The 18,169-nt window shown below is 31.7% G+C and overlaps 1 protein-coding gene across 14 annotated transcripts in view; it reads right to left on the bottom strand.

Annotated features, from left to right (window-relative positions):
- The window catches only part of PPIP5K2 (diphosphoinositol pentakisphosphate kinase 2), a 58,713-nt gene that overhangs the window by 15,279 nt on the left and 25,265 nt on the right, over positions 1–18,169 (bottom strand). For all 14 annotated transcript variants that reach the window (XM_015590455.2, XM_015590451.2, XM_025047726.1 and 11 more), the window contains 7 exons: positions 15,777–15,918; positions 14,779–15,002; positions 9,865–9,992; positions 9,182–9,296; positions 4,404–4,511; positions 4,199–4,315; positions 1,470–1,634 (listed from right to left, as the gene is read on the bottom strand). In XM_015590455.2, the coding sequence (XP_015445941.1) occupies positions 1,470–1,634; positions 4,199–4,315; positions 4,404–4,511; positions 9,182–9,296; positions 9,865–9,992; positions 14,779–15,002; positions 15,777–15,918 (999 nt within the window). The remainder of the gene's footprint in view (positions 1–1,469; positions 1,635–4,198; positions 4,316–4,403; positions 4,512–9,181; positions 9,297–9,864; positions 9,993–14,778; positions 15,003–15,776; positions 15,919–18,169) is intronic.

Genomic DNA, 18,169 nt, shown 5'->3' with positions numbered 1-18,169 from the left:
TTTACATGTTTGCATGTTCAGCTTTCAGACAGTGAGGACAGAGTAAAATCTACTTGCACAAAATGAAGAGAATAGCCTTTTTGTCTGCATGTCTTTTGGAAGTACAAACTTCTGATATCCATGGAGATGGTAGACGCTGGAAAGAGTCTTCAAGGTTTTACTTGAATAATTTACCTTATGGAAGTAAAAGTTTAGCATGGCATAGAAATAATCTCTTAAGGGTAACTATTTGTGAGAAAAAAAGGTGTATAAATGTGCTCTGTGTTTTAAGAGTTAACGAAGGACAGTGATTTTGCTGAAGATTATACAAATAAGATGAGTTGCAAAATGATGGCTCTATCAGTGTTATAGGCTTTTTGGAATGCAGATTTAATGGTGAAATTCTGAACAATCTGATGAATTGCAGATTGCTTTGTTCAACAACATCAAAATCACTGCCCTCACACAAATGGTAGGTTAGGTTATTTTCTGAAATTAAAGATACCTAAACATAACCTCAGATTTCATATTTTTTAATTAAGCTATAATAGAACAACCCAAATTCTACAATTGTTAATCATCCTCTTTTATGATTAACTTAAAATATCACATTTGCAGGAACTCTAACTAGTATACATTATAAAATTACAATGATCTATTTTATTGATGGATGTTTTTTTCCATACATAATTGTCAAATTGAGACACATATATATTTGAAATTAAAGAATCATAAAGCACTTATGTTTATATAATTTGGGGCTGTAGAAGTGAGCATAATTCTTTCTTGTTGTTGTTTATATTCTTACCAACTATGAGATGTTACACACTTAAGGCCTGGTATATTTAATCAGCAATGAAAAATATTTTCTAACTTAGAAGTTGATGGTTCTGTCTTAAATTCTTGCTTTCTACTTTTCTACTTTATACTTTATATTCATTTTTATACTTTATACTCAAGCATTTAGAAAACATTTATAAGCACTGATTTCAATCAGTACTTGGTAATCATCCTACAGAGTCTATAGATAACCCAAAATAAAGGTTTTAAAGTATAAAAACATACAGATGTTAAAGATTACTTAACAAGCTTCATTGCAACTGTTCAACTTTCCTTTTAAATGTTACCTTAGTAGCTATTTAAAGGTCGTTCTACTCCTAAGCACAAGAATTAGCTTTAGTTATTTAACTGTAGATCTTGATACAAATGTAAATTTTTCAACCATATCATTAAATTTTCAAATTCCTACACTGATTTTTGTAATCAGGCTAACAATTTAGAATTTCCTATCTTAATCTACAGTGTCATTGGAATCAGTTGTTGCTGAAGTATCTCAGGCAATTCCTCTTTACTTTTAACCAAAACTTATTCCTGATCCCTTATTAAAAAATTATCTCTTCCTCCATAATTAAAGCTGTATTTTCTTTTCTGTTTTATTAAAATACAGTTAGTATACTCTACAGAAAACATGCTCTGATACATGCACTTACTTCGCTTGTAGCCATCTTCCTAGATCTTGGGAGTGGAGACTTCCTGTGTATATGAATTGGCTCTGATACCATAGATTTGAACAACAGCACGCCTCGATCAATCTCATCTTTTTTAGAAGTATGTGGTTCGTCATCATCAATTTTAAAAGATCGCCTGCCTTCATTCTGTGGGCAAAGATTACAACATATAAAATTCAGATAAAACAATCATCTCTTGCAATGAACAAAATGAACCACCAATTGAGAATAGTCAATCGAAATACATATACGAGTTTGTTTATTCAAGTGAATTAATATTAATTAAATTCTTACAACAGCCTAGAATTATTCTGGATATCGTGAGACAGATGAAAGAGTCTCTGACTTCAAGAAATATATATATATATACACACACACACACACACACACACACACACACATACTCTATGGAGAAATTGAACAATAAAATGACAATAAAAAGCAATACAAAACCAATTGCCTAATAAAATTCCATCAAATGCCTGAATGAATAATAATACAGTAAAAAAGAGTAGAGATCAGTTTTGTTACACAGAAATGTCATCAACCTCAGCATCTGAATTTACAAATTTTGAAAATTTAAATTTTATTCTAAATATTTCCAACAAATATGATGATTACATACATAAATAACAATCATTTGATGACTCATTAAATATTTACTGAGTGAATAACTCGTCCCAAGACACAGATGACTAAGATAAATTCCCAGATTGCAAGAATCTCATAGTATAGTATAGGAGACAGAAAACTTAAAAAATTTATACCAAATATCCATCTATAATAGAATGAGTAACTTGGGGCATAGTCATACAGTTAAATACATATTTTAAAGCAATAAGAATGGACTAACAAAAACTAAATACAATTACATCAGTGAATCTCACAAACATTAGACAAATGAAGCCAAGCCGAAATACATAAAAACCCTCATCAAACTAAGTGGTATAGAAAATAAGGAGGAACTTCTTTAATTATATAAGGGATATCTAAAAATCTAATACAATCAACATGGTTAATAATAAATAACTGAAAGACAAGAGTACCTCCATCTATTCAACATTTTATTGGACATTTGTCATCATTCAGAGATGTAATCATGTGGAAAGTCCAAATGACTCCATAGATAAATAGAATGAATCAAACAGCGTGCAGTAAGGTTACTAGTTATAAAATCTTCATACAAAAATGAGTTAAAATTTAATATGAAAATAACAACAGAAAATGAAATTTACATAAACTATTTATGATAGTATAAAAAATACAAAGAGCTTAGAAATTAGTCTGACAAAGAAGGTACAACACATAAAAAATTAATTTTATCAAAAAGTTATAAAGAATAGCTAAGTAAATTCAGGGGTATACCAAGTCTTTGAACTAGAAAATCTAATAAGATAAAAGTGTTATTTCTCTCAAAACTGATCTGCAGAGTTTATGCAAATCTCAACCAAAATCACAAAAAGTTCTCTCTGAAATATTGCTCTTCACTTTAGTTTAATGATGAACATGAATGCTTAGTATCAACACTTCTATTCAATACCACAGAGGTCTTAGCCAGTAGCACTCACCAAAAAGCACATCCAAATGGCTAATAAATGTATGACAAGGTGCTAATCCTTACTAGTCATAAGTGTAATGTAAATTTAAACTACAAGAAGATTCACTACATGTCCGTCAAAATAACTACATTAAAAACATTGATCATACTAAGTGCTGATGAGGATACTGCAGTGTCTTTAGAAAACAATCGAAAAAACTATTTGACTGTGTCTTCTACAGTTGAATATATGCATATCCCATGACCCAGCAATTTAGATGTATGTGCAAAAGAAATGTGTACATACGTTCACCAAAAGACCTGTAAAAGAATGTTCATAAAAACATTCACTTTATAAGGTGAACTGGAAACGAATTATATGATCATCAAAATGGAATGGATTAACACATTCCACTATATTTATTTAATGGAATCCTACGTGGCAACAACAATGAGGAATAGAATGGATGAATCTCACAAACATAATGAAAAAAAAAAAAAAAAAAAGCCAAACCCACTCCCCACCCCTAAAAAGTATATGTTTTGTGATTTTATTTATATATAGTTCAAAATCAGGCAAAATTAATCTATGATAGATCGTATCTTTGAGAAGACAGGGAGGTTGTGATAGGGAGCGGGCACAACTATTCTATTCTATTCCACTATTCTATTTATGACCTGCCTGGTTGTTTTATTCATTAAAATGAGGTATTCATTTTATAATACATCATCATTAAGGTATACACTTATGATTTACACACTTTTATCAATATGTATTATAATTTAATAAAAAAGTTATAAACTGAGTATATACTTAACTTCGTAAGGTTATTGTAAAGGTTAAAATGCAATTAATCCATGCCAAGTGCTTATTAGCACAGTGTTTAGCATGGATTAACCCTCAAGTAAAACAACAACCAAAACCAAAACTATAACAATAGTTTTTTTTAATCCATGCTAAATATCAGTCTTAAAAGTCCAAAATAATCTAAAGATAAAAATCTAATATGCCTACAAATGCTGTCCACCTAAATTATACTTAAAAAAATGTAAACCATCTTGCTACTTAGTAGCTGAGATAAGAATTATAGTACATAATAGACAATTCTTAAAAGAAACCTCATGAAAAGCTAAAACTACAGTAACCAAGCACTGAGAGTTTCATCTTCATTACCTCTCTTGAAGCTGGTCTATATCCATAGCCAGATGGTAAATTTTTGTCTTCTTCACATCCTTTGGCTCCTGGACTAAAGTGTAATTCAACATGAAAGCGTTCCTCTGAAGAGAGATCCTAAAAAATATTATAGAACATTTTAAAAATGAGAAATTTCAAGTTATTTATTTACCTCTGGTAATCCCTGCAAATCAAGAACTGTTACCTTGTTAGGATCCTCATAAAGCATGATAACGATCTGAGTCATGTAGTTGAGTTCATTGACAACATTTAAATAATCCATAGCTCGTTTCCACTGTTCATCTTTTGATTCCTAAACAAAAATATATAGAAAGCATTTTCTCATATTGCATTACTTGTAAGTCATTTTATTTTCATTATGGTAGTTTGCTTAATTCTGAGTGATACCACAAAGTGAAGTGAATACTTATATGCACAAATCTTTCAAAATAACTCCACTATATTTGTGTCTCAATAAATGATTTAAGCTTAAGTAAATTATTTTAAAGATCTCTTACCAGTAGTATTAAAAACTCTTGTGGTAACTTAAAAAAATAGCTTACAGAAAGTAAAAATAAAGAATCTCTTGAAATATGATACTCATGATTGAATTCTGAGGATAAGGGGCAATTAACTTCAAGTTCCAAAGTGCCTAGTATAATTAGTATCATGCTTCATAAATAGAATTCTATAAGAGTAGTGCTATTGCTCCAACCATCATATAGTTCATGTATGTAATACATGCCTATCAGTGAGTATCCCTCATTACACCAGTGGATATTTTAAAACAATCAACAAGAGGAGGCATATGTAGATTCTATTACTGTTATCATATCTACCACTCCTCCACCTTCATTTAAAGAATCACTGGTCTTTATAAAAATATGTGGTACATATATATAATGGAATATTACTCAGCCATAAGAAAAGATGAAATACTGCCATTTGTGACAACATGGATGGACTTTGAGATAATCATGCTAAGTGAAATAGGTCAGACAGAAAAAGTTGAAAACCACATGACATCACTCATATGTGGTATAGAACTGAAAGCAACAAACAAACAGACTCACAGACAGGAACAATGGATTAGTAGTTACCAGAGGGAAGGGGGGTAGATGGGGTAATAGAGGTCGAATATTTGGTGATGGAAGGAAATCTAACTCTGGGTGGTAAACACACAATGCAATATATATACAACATTCTGTTGAATGATATACTTGACACTTATTTAATTTTGTGAATCAATGTCACCCCAATATTTAATAAAAAAAAAATTAAGAATCACTAGTCTTTGAACATGTAATCATAGAGTATCAGAGCATGTACTGCAAGATTCAAAGTAGAAAATTCTATCTGAAAAGATAAAACTACTCAGTCTATAGTCAATAGTCGACAGGGTCTACTTAGACCTTATGTACATCATAGATAACGTTCCTTTATCTATGTCATAAACATTACAAATATATAAAAGCATCCAATAATTTTTTCTATACAATAAGAGTATACAATATTTTGTACCTTAGTATAGAATGTGCCTCCTTTTAAAAAAATAAAATTTGATACACAAAAGCCCAAACTTATAAGACCATATGCTGAGTACTTATTTAAAACAAAATTCAGCATATATTTCCTTTTTAATTTAGACATTATATATTCCTGAGGAAGCATTCGCTTTTGAAGTTTTTAGAAGAGTAAAGTTAAACTAACATCATGTAATTTGTGTAATTACCTGTAGTCCTAGCTTCATTTCAACAAATGGCTATTTACACCTTTAATGCCAAGCCCCCAGGGCAGCTACTCTCAACCTAAGCAACACTTCAGAGCAAAAATTGCATCTGTGTGTTTGTATGTTGTCTGTGTTTGGGGAGGGGATATGTGCAAAGATGTATATGTACTTTTTTCAAAACTGATACGGAAAAACAATTTAGCATAGCATTACTAAGTTTCACTAGATGTGGATTACTATAAATGATGAGTTTAATTAAATACTAAAAATTTTCAATAGGAGAAAAGACCTATTAGACTTGGTGATACTACATTATTAATAAGTACACTTCTAATATCTAATTCAGTGTTGTAGTTATACATATTGCTAGTTCTGTTTTAATGAACAGATACAATTAAATAATATTTAGCATCATCCTCCTGAACACAATTAGCATGCAAGAATCCATAAAAATATATTTTTTTTAAATTAAGGCTCATTAAATATATTCCTTGAAAGCTTGCTTATAATCTTATTTCTTTAACAAATCTTTTTTAAAAATTCTATTATGGAGAGAGAGATTTTACCCAGTCCACAGTGAAAAATCAAAACTTTCAACTGGGAAGAAACTGATTAAGTTTTTAAGTGTATTAGTTACAGGGTCTTATAAGGATAATATGATTTGGGATAATGAATTATAGTTCAAATAAATTATTTTTTAAAAATTAGAAAACAGGACATCATTTTAGTATAAACTTTTTTACTTTAGTAAATACATGCCACTTTTTTGTATCCTGGAAGTAAAGATTTTGAAAAGAATGGAGTTGTTCTACTTTTGTTTTTAGAAATGCAGCTGAATGCAATGTCTACTCAGTAAGGTCTAGTTCTACTGCTACCACCCTAGTCTAAACTATACCATCTTTCTTTAAATCATTGTGATAGCTTCTTAACTCGTTTCCTCATATTTACTCCCATCTATCTATTGTCCACACAGCAACCAAATACACTTACTTCTCTGCTTAAAACTTTTCAATGGCTTCCCAACCCCCTTATGATCCCCAGTGCACTGGCTCTCCAATCTCATCTCTTGCCATTTATCCATCACTCATTATGTTCCAGCCACAGGCTTTCTATTGGTCCCTATAACCTTTATGCTCTTTCCATCTTCTAAATAAGTGCAATAGGGTCAAAAGGGAACCATGTAAGAGTTATATTCCTCCTCTCCAAAAACAATTCCATCATATAAGCTCTCACCTTGCTAATTAAGGGTCATTTTTTCACTCACTATTACTAATATTAAAACTCCACTGATCTACATATGTTGCAAGGGATGTCATTTTGCTATTTGTTCATTAATAGGACAAGGAAGGAACCAAAACAAGAGGAAAGAACACAGGAATTGGAAAAATCTGACAGGAACAGAATCCTGAAATAGCCTTAGGGTAACTTTGATAATAACTATTTATTAAGGCCCAGTAATGATATAGATTAAGAACCTAGAGACATATACCAAATTTTCATTGTACATTTCACAACCTTTTATTTAAAAAGTACATGAAACAAAATTGAATTTTCTTTTAAAGAACACTTTTTTAGTATATGTGCATATGTGTATACACCAATATATACATAGAAAATTAAAGGAAGATTCTTATATTTTGCTAGTTTAGAGATGGCTGAAAAGGTATTTTTGATATATAATACAAGTGACATTGTATTGTAGGTAACCTATGGTTTGAGTGCTGAGAAAGGGGCTATTAAAATTTATGTCTTTTTAGTACAGATCACTTCCACTGCCAATCCCTAAAATGTCATTTTCCTTATCTTTTCAACAAAAACTCCCTGGGAATCTTACCAACAGCCACTACGTCAGCTGTCATTAATATGTTGGCTTCCCAACTCTATACCTTTAAACTCAATTTCTGTCCTCACATATGAACATACTACCGGGCATGTTCACTACTAGTCTCTCAAACTCAAATTGTCTAAAACTAAACTCATTACTTTCCTTCTAACACCTGACCTTCCCTGCAAGTGTTACTTATCTCAGTGAATGGTAGGATCATCTACCAAGTTACCCACATTGGAAATATGGGACTCTTTCTTGACTCTCCTTGTTTCACACCTTTAATACCTGTATGCACTAGTAGGACCTCGAAGAGAGTGTTAGTAAAAGCCTAAAGGGCATTGAGGAGGTTGTTAGTGAGGGATTTATAAAAAGGTAAGAAAATGTTATTGGAAGCTATAGGATTGCTTCCTGGCCCTTTGGCTAAGATCAAGTGTGGAAGCTATAGGAAAAAGAACTCTTTCTATGTAGGTGGCATAAAGTGTAGAAAAACTGCAGCCTGCAGACAGTGGAAAATAAAGAGTTTATCTGATAAACTCAATGAACTAGCTGTGGGGATTTCCAGAAAAAATACAGAAAAAAAATGCCACCAAGATTCTTCTCACTGCCCGTGATAAACTATGAGAAAGAGAGATAAGCTACAGGGAAACTGTTAATTATAAAGGAGCCAACCTTGACTGGTTAAAAAATATAACTGTTTCTCATTCCCAGCCTCTCCAGAGACCAAACGATGCTGTAATTAAAAAGCGGCTTTGTACTTTTACCTTGTTCTCTTAGGAAGCTCACTCTTCCTAACTTAGCTGCCATGTTTTGAGGAAGCAGGTAACATGAAAAGGCCAGATGTAGTATTCTGGTCAAATCCCAGCCAAAATCTTAGCTGACCGCCAGCAGCTAGCACCAGAGATGAGCCCGTCTGACTGCAACTTTATGAGACCCAAAGTGAAAGTGCCTAAGTGGTCACTGTCAACCCTTTAAACTATGATGGATAGAAATAAAATGATTTTAGTTGTTTTAAGCCAATAAGCTTTGGTATGATTCTCTACATAACAGTAGATAAGAGGCACAATGTCTGACTAAGTCTTATCAATTCTAACTTCTAAATAACTGAAATTCATCTGCAAACACTATGTCTTGTCAATTCTAATCCTTGAATCACTCAAATTCATCAGCTACTCTGTATTTCACTGCTGCCAGCCTATAACATCACTTAAAATATTTTATATTATTGTTTGCTTAAATGGGTTTTCTCCAAGGGAAGAGAACATGTCTTTATTCCCAACATCTAGCACAGTGCTTGTTATAGTAACCATTGACAAATGACAGTAAATGATGAATTATTAAAACTGGACAGTAAAAACAGGTGGTAATGACTTAATTATGAATTCAAAGAAATATATTCAAGTAGGCTGGAATAACTTATTCTACTTACATTGCATAAGGCACCATAGCGAAGAATAGATAATAAAGAATGTACATGACTTTCACTGGTGAAATACAATCTGGTACGGACATGACGTTCAGGAGACAGAACACCCCTGGAATACCTAAAGTTAGAAGCAGACAGTGTTAAAAAATAACTACGTAGTCAAAACTTAAGTACTAAAATAATTTTGTAAAATGGAATTTAATCTTACTAAAAAAGACCATAATAAGTAGATCTAACATTCTTCCAACTACATACAATTGAGAGATTATCTTAGTAGATATTCCTTTAACGTGAAGATAACTGGAACTTACTGGGCTTCTGAGAGCGGTCAAAAAAGAGTTGATATTAGTCAAGTTCACGGTCAATAGATCATTGTAACTCCTCTATTAACAATAACAGAGGTCATAATCTTAAAGAAGATCATAGACATTTATGCTGACAAATGGGGTACATGCTGAATAATATAAATGACACATATTCCCTTCCCCAGTTCACCTGAACTCTTCCTCAATTTGGAGGCAAAAAGAATCCTGGAAGTTAACTGTCAGGAATACCTAGGTAATCCTTATATCCAGTGTGCCAAGTGACACACTCCTGATTTCTTCATAGGAACATTAAAAAGTAATTCAGTTTCGAAGTACACAAAATAGATGCCTACAGATTTAAATAACAGTACAGTCTCTTACACAGGATGGAGTTTATTTACAGTGTCATCATCTTGTGTCCTCTGAAGGTCTGAGCGAATTTTTCTAACTAGAGGAGTACAGTAGCCTTTGGCAATCTCCAGTTTTTCAGCTTTGGTAATACCGTATTCCTGAGCAGAAAATACATAACATTAGAAAAAGAGTATAATGCCAAAGAGCTCTAACAAATGCACTACTAAATTAAAGAATTTATTCAAAAAAGTAAGCCTTTTTTGAATACTATATGACTCCTAGTTTACATTTCTGCAACTGCAAGTATACTATTCTCAAAACTTTTAAGTATAATTAAAAGGATTTTTTGGTGGAATTGAAAAAGCAAGTAATTTCTGAAGAGGGGAGGATGGAATGGATAAATGTAATCTTTATGGATAGCAGTTCAACTCAATTCGTAGGTTTTAAATGTAGAAACAACCTTAAAAGAAAGACTAAGGAAAAGAACACTAAAACACAGAATAGTCAATAAACATATTAAAAGAAATATAAATTGAAACCATGGGATTTTTGTCTATTCAAATGTCAAAGGTTAAAAGAGGCTAACGAATTATTTTATTTTTTAATTTTATTTCCTCTCTTTAATCTGCCCCCATTCCCCTGCCCCACTTCTACTCCTGAACTATGGATATTGCCGTTTCCCCTTAAGAACTGGATCTCTGAAGGTGGGGCATCTCTGCTCACGCGCTTGTGGCATTCCCCCGGGGGCCAGGCGCCCCCTGTGCACTCGGAGGGGCTGGCACACCCAGGGTATGGTCCGTGGCCCCACCTGGGGCACGAACCCAGGACCTTCTGCGTGTAAAGCAGACGTGCTAACCGCTACACTATAGAGCCACCCACTAACGAATTATTTAAAGCCTTTGGTCAGTACTTTTAAAGTTTTAATTAGTGGTGAGCAACAAATGCCATGAAATTATCTAATTTCATGATACCTATACTTATTATAGGTTATTAAATTTAAAATGAGAAATTACAATCTGAAGTATCAAGAAAACATTAATTATAATAATTATTATAACAAAATTACAGTTCAAAGAGGTAGACAGAAAATAACCTGATATAACAAGAGAAAAATCTGTGATGCGTATATAGTTGGGAAGAGAGAGGAAGAAAAGGAAGAGGGCATAAAATGAGATGGGGGAGGACAGAGAGGGAAAGAAGGGAGAATAGAGAAAAGGAAGGAAAAAATAGGCATACTCTCTCTCTCCAAGTACATTCTGGGACACCTGAATTTAAAGGCTACTTATTGCTATCAGGTACTTCCCAGATGGCCAAACATAAGTACAGATAATAGATCTCAACACTGCCTAACAAAGCAAGGGCTAAATGATTACAGATGGAAGACCTACGAAAATGGAACTTCTTGGGGTCATTTACCTTAAACTAAAGTTTGGTTGGTTCAATAATCTCGCCAACATAGATGACTATAAATTAGGGATATAAATGTAATTGTGTATGTCTATATGAGTAAACAAAAGGAAAATGCTGGAATTAAAAATCATCATGGGAAATTTCTCTTGTTTGCAAGGCGTGAGGAAACACACACTGCTCATTCAGGAAGGAAACTGATAGAAGATTTTTGGAGCTACAGAAATAGTCTTGAATGAATGTAAAGACATATGTGTAAAGATAGTGAAAAATATTAAAAGAATCCAGATTTCCAAATACAAGAAAGTGGTTAAATAGTTTTTATTACATTGCACCATTCAGCCATTGCAAATAATGATGTATATATACCTTTACTGATCTGAAAAGAGGTTCTTGATGCTGAGTAAATGAAAAAAATCAGGTTGTAAAACAGTATGCTTTTCCTGGTTGTATTTTTATAAAGAATACAGTAACTAATAATGAAAGAACAATTATAAGAATGTAAAATAAAAGTTATATGAATGTGGTCTCTATCTCAAAATATCTTACTGTACTGTACTCATCTTTTCACTTAAAGGAAGTAGTTCATGCTTCTCTTTGGCATATCTGAATTGCCACCATCACTATTCTTGTGCTTTGGGGCCATTATTAAGTATAATAAAGACTGAACACAAGCACTGCTATTCTATGATAGTTGATCTGATAACCAAGACAGCTACTAAGTGACTAACAGGTGGGTAGTGTATACAGTGTGGTCACGCTGGACAAAGGGATGATTCACATATATCCCAGGAAAGAGAGGGACAGCACGAGATTTCATCATGCTACTCAGAATAGTGCACAATTTAAACTTATTAATTGTTCATTTCTGAAATTTTCCATTTAATATTTTTGGATTGCAGCTGACTATGGGTAACTGAAACCACAGAAAGTGAACCTCAGATAAGGGGGGATTACTTTATGTAACATTTTCATTTTTTTTTCCATTACAAACTACAGTTTCATTACAATTACTATAAATGCTTTTATAACTTAGTTATTTGTTCAGGGACTGAAAATGCATGCATTTTGTCCATGGTTTTGGATTTATGACAGCTAAAGTAACAAAGCAAAATAACAAAGCAAAAATAACTGAATTCAGTAAATATTTAATGCTCCATTAAAAGAAATCCCAAGTTTTTGCCATAATAAAGACTATCAAATCAAAAATTTAGGGAGGTAAATCCCAAGTGGTCCTCTCCTTCATCAATCAACTCTAAGAAAGTATATAAAAAGACCTCTGCTTTAAAGTTATAAATTTATCAAAATTTAATTATGAATTTACTACAAATAAGACTTTGATTCCTGTAAGGCTGGGCATATATTGGCTGAACAGCCTCAAAATTTCAAAGATAAATAATTTATCCAAGAAAAATAATGTCTTCAAATAAGTTCTCAGACTGTTAGTGTAAAAATTTGACCTAATCGAATCAAAAAGCAATTGCTGTAATAGAGACTGAGAATAGCTGAGCATTATGAATTACGAAAGATACAAAGGATGTCTCATATCTTTGCTAACCATTCTAATCTTTAGTACTTCTTCTAATTATGATACTTTTAAAAGTTCATTATAAATATTTAAGGAGATAGTGAGAAATTTCTTCAGGTACATAAGCAATATAACTAAAATACATATGCAAAAGTAGGCAAAATTAGTATCTAAAACTCTACATTAACATTTGAGTATCCTTTTGATTCCAACTCTTAGCAACCAACTTTTCATTCCCAATTCTAGAATATTTAGTATATATAACTGAGAAAGAAGAGGCATGAGTTTAAATAAACCATGTAATGACACAGACATTATTATGCTAAAAAATCATTTGTGTGTTTATTTAGCCACTGAGTAGGTAACACATTTAAATATATTGAAAGCCTACCTTGAAAAAAGCACACAGCCAAATAAATATTTAAGAGGGTCTTATATTTATAGCTTATCTGTTAAAAGCCATGCTTTTAAATAATCTCCACTGCAGGAATAATTATAAATAATATGCACTAATATCGATGTAATCCAAAATAATGAAAAAAATTAGGGTCTTATTTACACTTCCAATGCAAACTAATGATTATGTTTACAAAAATTAACAATAACCATTCTCAAAACCTCTGAGAAAAATATGAATGAATTCTCTATCTTGAATTTTGTAACAAAGATGAATGCTGACTTACTAACTTTACTGAATGAGTTATAATCAAATTAATGTTAGTGCAATGATCTTCTATCTATACCTTGTAGCTAAAACTGAGTTCTTCAGAATTGAGTTTGTTCACTTTGATGGTAATCTTAAAATATCTTAACTACTATAAAATAAAACTTTTTATTTTGTAAAATAGCTCTTTTGCAGAATAAACTTCTCTTCCATTAAGTAAACAAAAGTCCTTGTTTTCTAACTCAGTGTTTCTTAAAGTGAGGCCCAAAGATATTCTTGAAATCTGACACATTTTTATCTGCTCTTTTAAAAATAATTCCTTTTTGAAATCACTGATTTATACAATATACCTAAAATTGTCTCTATAATATATCTGACCAAACAACTAAATAGGCTCTTTCATGCTGAAAGAATAAGCTAATCTTTAACATTTATAGAAATAATTATAGGTAATTGCAAAGTTTGAATTCCCAGCTTTTCCGTCTTTAGTTTTTCCTAGATTTTCTGTAAATATTAGGAAAGGAACAATAATATTCTTTTAACCATTTTTATATATGACTATTTTTAAGTGAGGCTAATTTTGTTCATAATCTTTACACTTTCCATATATTTCATTTTTTTTCCTGCTTTTTAACTTTGGTTCACAATTGGAATGTCTGATCTACTACCCTTTATAATAGCCAAATAATCTTTTAGAAATTGAATTGAAAAAAGGTCCTGAAAAGGCATCCGGAACTCTTTTCTTCTAACATACCCCTTATAGCAACTTGTCTTGTCACTTATGTCTTTAAGATCAGTCTGATTCTCTGCTCAATTGTATTTTTGTTATTTGACATCTGGTTTACCTTCATATTATAATAAATGACCCTATAATAAAAAGACCCTTGAACACCCCTACCCCCCAATAACTACTTATATACTGGCCTCTAAATATAATTTGGAAAATACTTTCACATAAAGTAAAAAGAATTGTAAAATTTATATAGGGCCACAACTACCTTTTTCTCTCAGTCACCACATATTTCCATAGCATAGAGCTGGTAGGTGTACAATAGATTCCCAACAAATACTTAATTAATACTTTTCATCCTGTTTTCAGTTGTCTCATTTGTTTTTAAGAGTACCCGTTTTTAAATTTTAAAAAGTCACTAAAATCAAACTATGAAAGAGTCAAATAATTTAGTATAACAAATAAAAAGTTTAAAATATAAATTCATAATTACTTTCCTTTTTAAAGTTATGAGTTTTATATGGACATGAAAACCAGCTATCTTTTATCCATTGCCAGACATTTGTAAAGTATCTATACAAAATAAAAGAAAATTAATTCCTAATAAGTACTTACCTGAGGGATAACAATATCTGCTAATGCCTTCGAAAGCCTATATAATTCCATTGTGTTTTCTAATTTCAAGGAACCGTTATGCTGGACATCGTATTTAATACAGTCATATATGTCAGGGATTTTACTAATGTCGTATCTTCCATTCTTTGTTTTAAAGTCTTTCTCCAACTTGGACCATCTACGTAGCATAAGCTCTAATGTCTCACTATGGTAAAGCTGAATATCTAAAACAACATAACATTTTTAGCATATTAAACTTAAAAATCAAATTAAGAATATATATTAAAAAGTTGATCATTAGAAACTTTTTAAAATATCAAAGATAAAATTGTTAAGCTAGGAAATGTCTCATAGGCATATATTATTAGCAACCATCTATTTTGTAGCCTTGAATAAAGGTATAAATAATAGATTAATACTAGGTTTATAAGAGACCTTTCTATATGTTACACACTTAATAATAATAAAACAACAATTATAAAAAAACTCTTTTAAGCTAACACATTTTCAATTTTGAATTTTAAATTATTTTAATAGGTTGTTATTTATTATTATTTTTATTAGATTCAAATAACTAATAAAAGACACTCATTACCAGAAAGGAACTTCAAAAATTAAACAGCTCAAAGAATCTATTTTTACCAGTAAGCAATCCAAGATGCCATAGCTGCTCAAGTTATCAACCAAGCCATTATCAGAACCAGAGCCCAGATCACCTTCCTATTGCTTGGTCTTGTTTATTATGTTGCCTATTTGCTGCTGAGCTATATGGCAACACTACATAATTAATAAGAATGTTTTATTATCTTTTTCATGCTATTATGGAAAAAAAAAACTCTAACTTATTTATTTTTGCTTGACATATATTAACTCATATTATACCTAGATATAGTGTGAGAGGCTCGATTTCTTAAGATTGGTGCATCTTATTCTAAAATGTTTATAGTAATTGGACAGTAATTTTTATTTGTTTTATGCTCTAAGAAAAACATATTTACCTGATGATTTGGGATCTTCCATGCGTTGTCTGATTTGAGAAGTCAAACTTTGTATCAAGGAATAAACTTTGTCACAGGTCTTCACAGGATTTTTAATTAAATGCATTGATTTGATAAGAGAAATGCTTCCAGATGGAGTAAGCTACAAATGGGTATAGTATGTATTTTATATCTGGTTATGCCCAATTGCCCAAGAGAACAATATACAAAATTTTAAAGTAGCTGGAGAATAATTCCATAACACAAATTAAGATGACCCTCAAAATATAGGAATAAAATCAAGGAGGAAGTAAAAACCTCAGAATTTCATATAAAAGGAATACTAACCTTAGATATCATTAGACTATCTACAGCGAAATAACAGCAAAAGTAATTACAATGAGTTTATTCTAATTTACAATGACAATTTGCTGACTCTCTTAATATGTGCAAATATGGTTCTAACCATTTGACATATATTTGCATGTAGTAACCCTAACATTGTATTATTATCACAGTTTTTTTCCAGATGAGGTACTTGACAGAGGTTAAGCAATCTGCCTAAGATCAACCACCAGTATGTGATGAGTAGAATCAAAAAGCAGGTAGTCTGGTTATAAAGCTGGTGCTCTTAAACACAATGGTACTTCATTTGTGATGAGATTTTTCCAAGTCAACAAAAGCTATTAATGACAACATAGTTTCAAATTCCAGTTTTGACATTTAGCTTGGCAAGTTATTTAACCCCTTCAATAAGTTTCTACAAATATAAAAAAATGTAAAGTGGACTTCCACTTCCTATTATGGTGAACTAGGTAGTGTGGATCAATCTACACTGAAGATAAGTAAAAATCTTGAGGCAAGAACTTTTGTATTTCTGCTTTAAGGTATCTAAAAGATACAACAATAAAGAACTACAGAACTAAAACTCATAGTTCAGTGATGCAGAGAATGATTCTGGCATTTAAGGCTGTTTCTGCACTAAAGACACTGTGTTCCCCAAATAGAAAATAGAAAAGTGGAGTAGAGCTCTAACAGTCTTATTAGGTTAGGGGGACAAAAGTGAAGTCCAGGGTTACTCAAAGGTGGAATGCTGGTAAACTCTCTGCATTTAGGGTATAAAAAAGTAAGGGTGAATTACACCACCACCAACAAACTGCAGACCAGGTTCAGGTCAACTGTTGGCCCAGAAAGATCTGTTTTGAAACTGGATTAAGGTAATCCTAGAATGCTATGTCCATAGGCACATAGCAGAAAGAAATAAAAAACCTATTGAAAGATGATGATATAATCTTAAGCTCAATGTAGTTCCACAAATGAATAAAATATCCATCCATAATTAAAGATATTCAGGCACACAAGAAAACGGGACACCATGGATCCCATCAGCGGAATAGATAACAGAACAGAACCAAAGAGACTCTAGGTAATAAAATCATCAAAAAGTAAAAAAATGAGACTTCTTATATTTAAGGATTTACAACACATTTAGAAAGAGCTCATATCCAAAATATAAGAAAGAACTTCTACCACTCAAATAGAAAAACACAGACAACTAGTAGAATAAAAGGACAAGAGACTTAAAGTCTTCATGAAAGAGGATTATCTAGATGGTAAATAAATGTTATAACCACAATGGGGTACTATTGTATATCCACCTTCAGAATGGCCAAAATTGAATAGTCTGAGAGTAACATGAATCAAAACTGTAGAAAAATGACAATTTTCATGGACTTCTAGTGGGAGTGTAAAATGGTTCAATGACTTTTGAAAACAGTTTGACATCTACTAATCTTGAAGTATAAGCATACTGTGGGTCACAACAATTCCATTCCTAGAATATACCCAAGAGAAATATATGCTCATATGCACTAAGAGGCATACAAGGATATTCATACTAGTATTAAATGTAACAACTCCAAGCTGTTATAATAGTAGAAGCATAAATAAACTGTAGTATACTCATAAAATAGAACATGGGTCAAACTATGGCCTGTAGGCCAAATGTAGCATAGACCATGAGTTAAGAAATGATTTTTATATTTTTAAAAGATGGTTAAAAAAATGCAGTAAGAGACCATATGTGACCGCAAAGCCTAAAATAGTTACTGTCTGGTCTTTAAAGAAAAGTTTGCCAGCTCCTGAAATAAAGTACTACATAGAAATGATTATTAACAACTGAAATTCTCAAAAATATAGATTAATTTCACAAACATAATATTGAGCAGAAGAAGCCAGACATAAAAGAAAACATATTCTATTATATGAGGCTTAAAAAATAGACAAAACTGAAACTATAATAGTTAAGGATGCATACTTATCCAAGTAACTATTCTGGATGTGTTAAAAACAATAAAAAAGAGCAACGTAAAAAGCCAGGATGGTAGTTATTTCTAAGGGACAGAAAGAGATGC

This window comes from Pteropus alecto, unplaced genomic scaffold, assembly GCF_000325575.1.
Source record: "Pteropus alecto unplaced genomic scaffold, ASM32557v1 scaffold20, whole genome shotgun sequence".
Lineage (NCBI taxonomy): Eukaryota > Metazoa > Chordata > Mammalia > Chiroptera > Pteropodidae > Pteropus > Pteropus alecto.
This window is presented reverse-complemented; position numbering and strand designations above follow the sequence as displayed.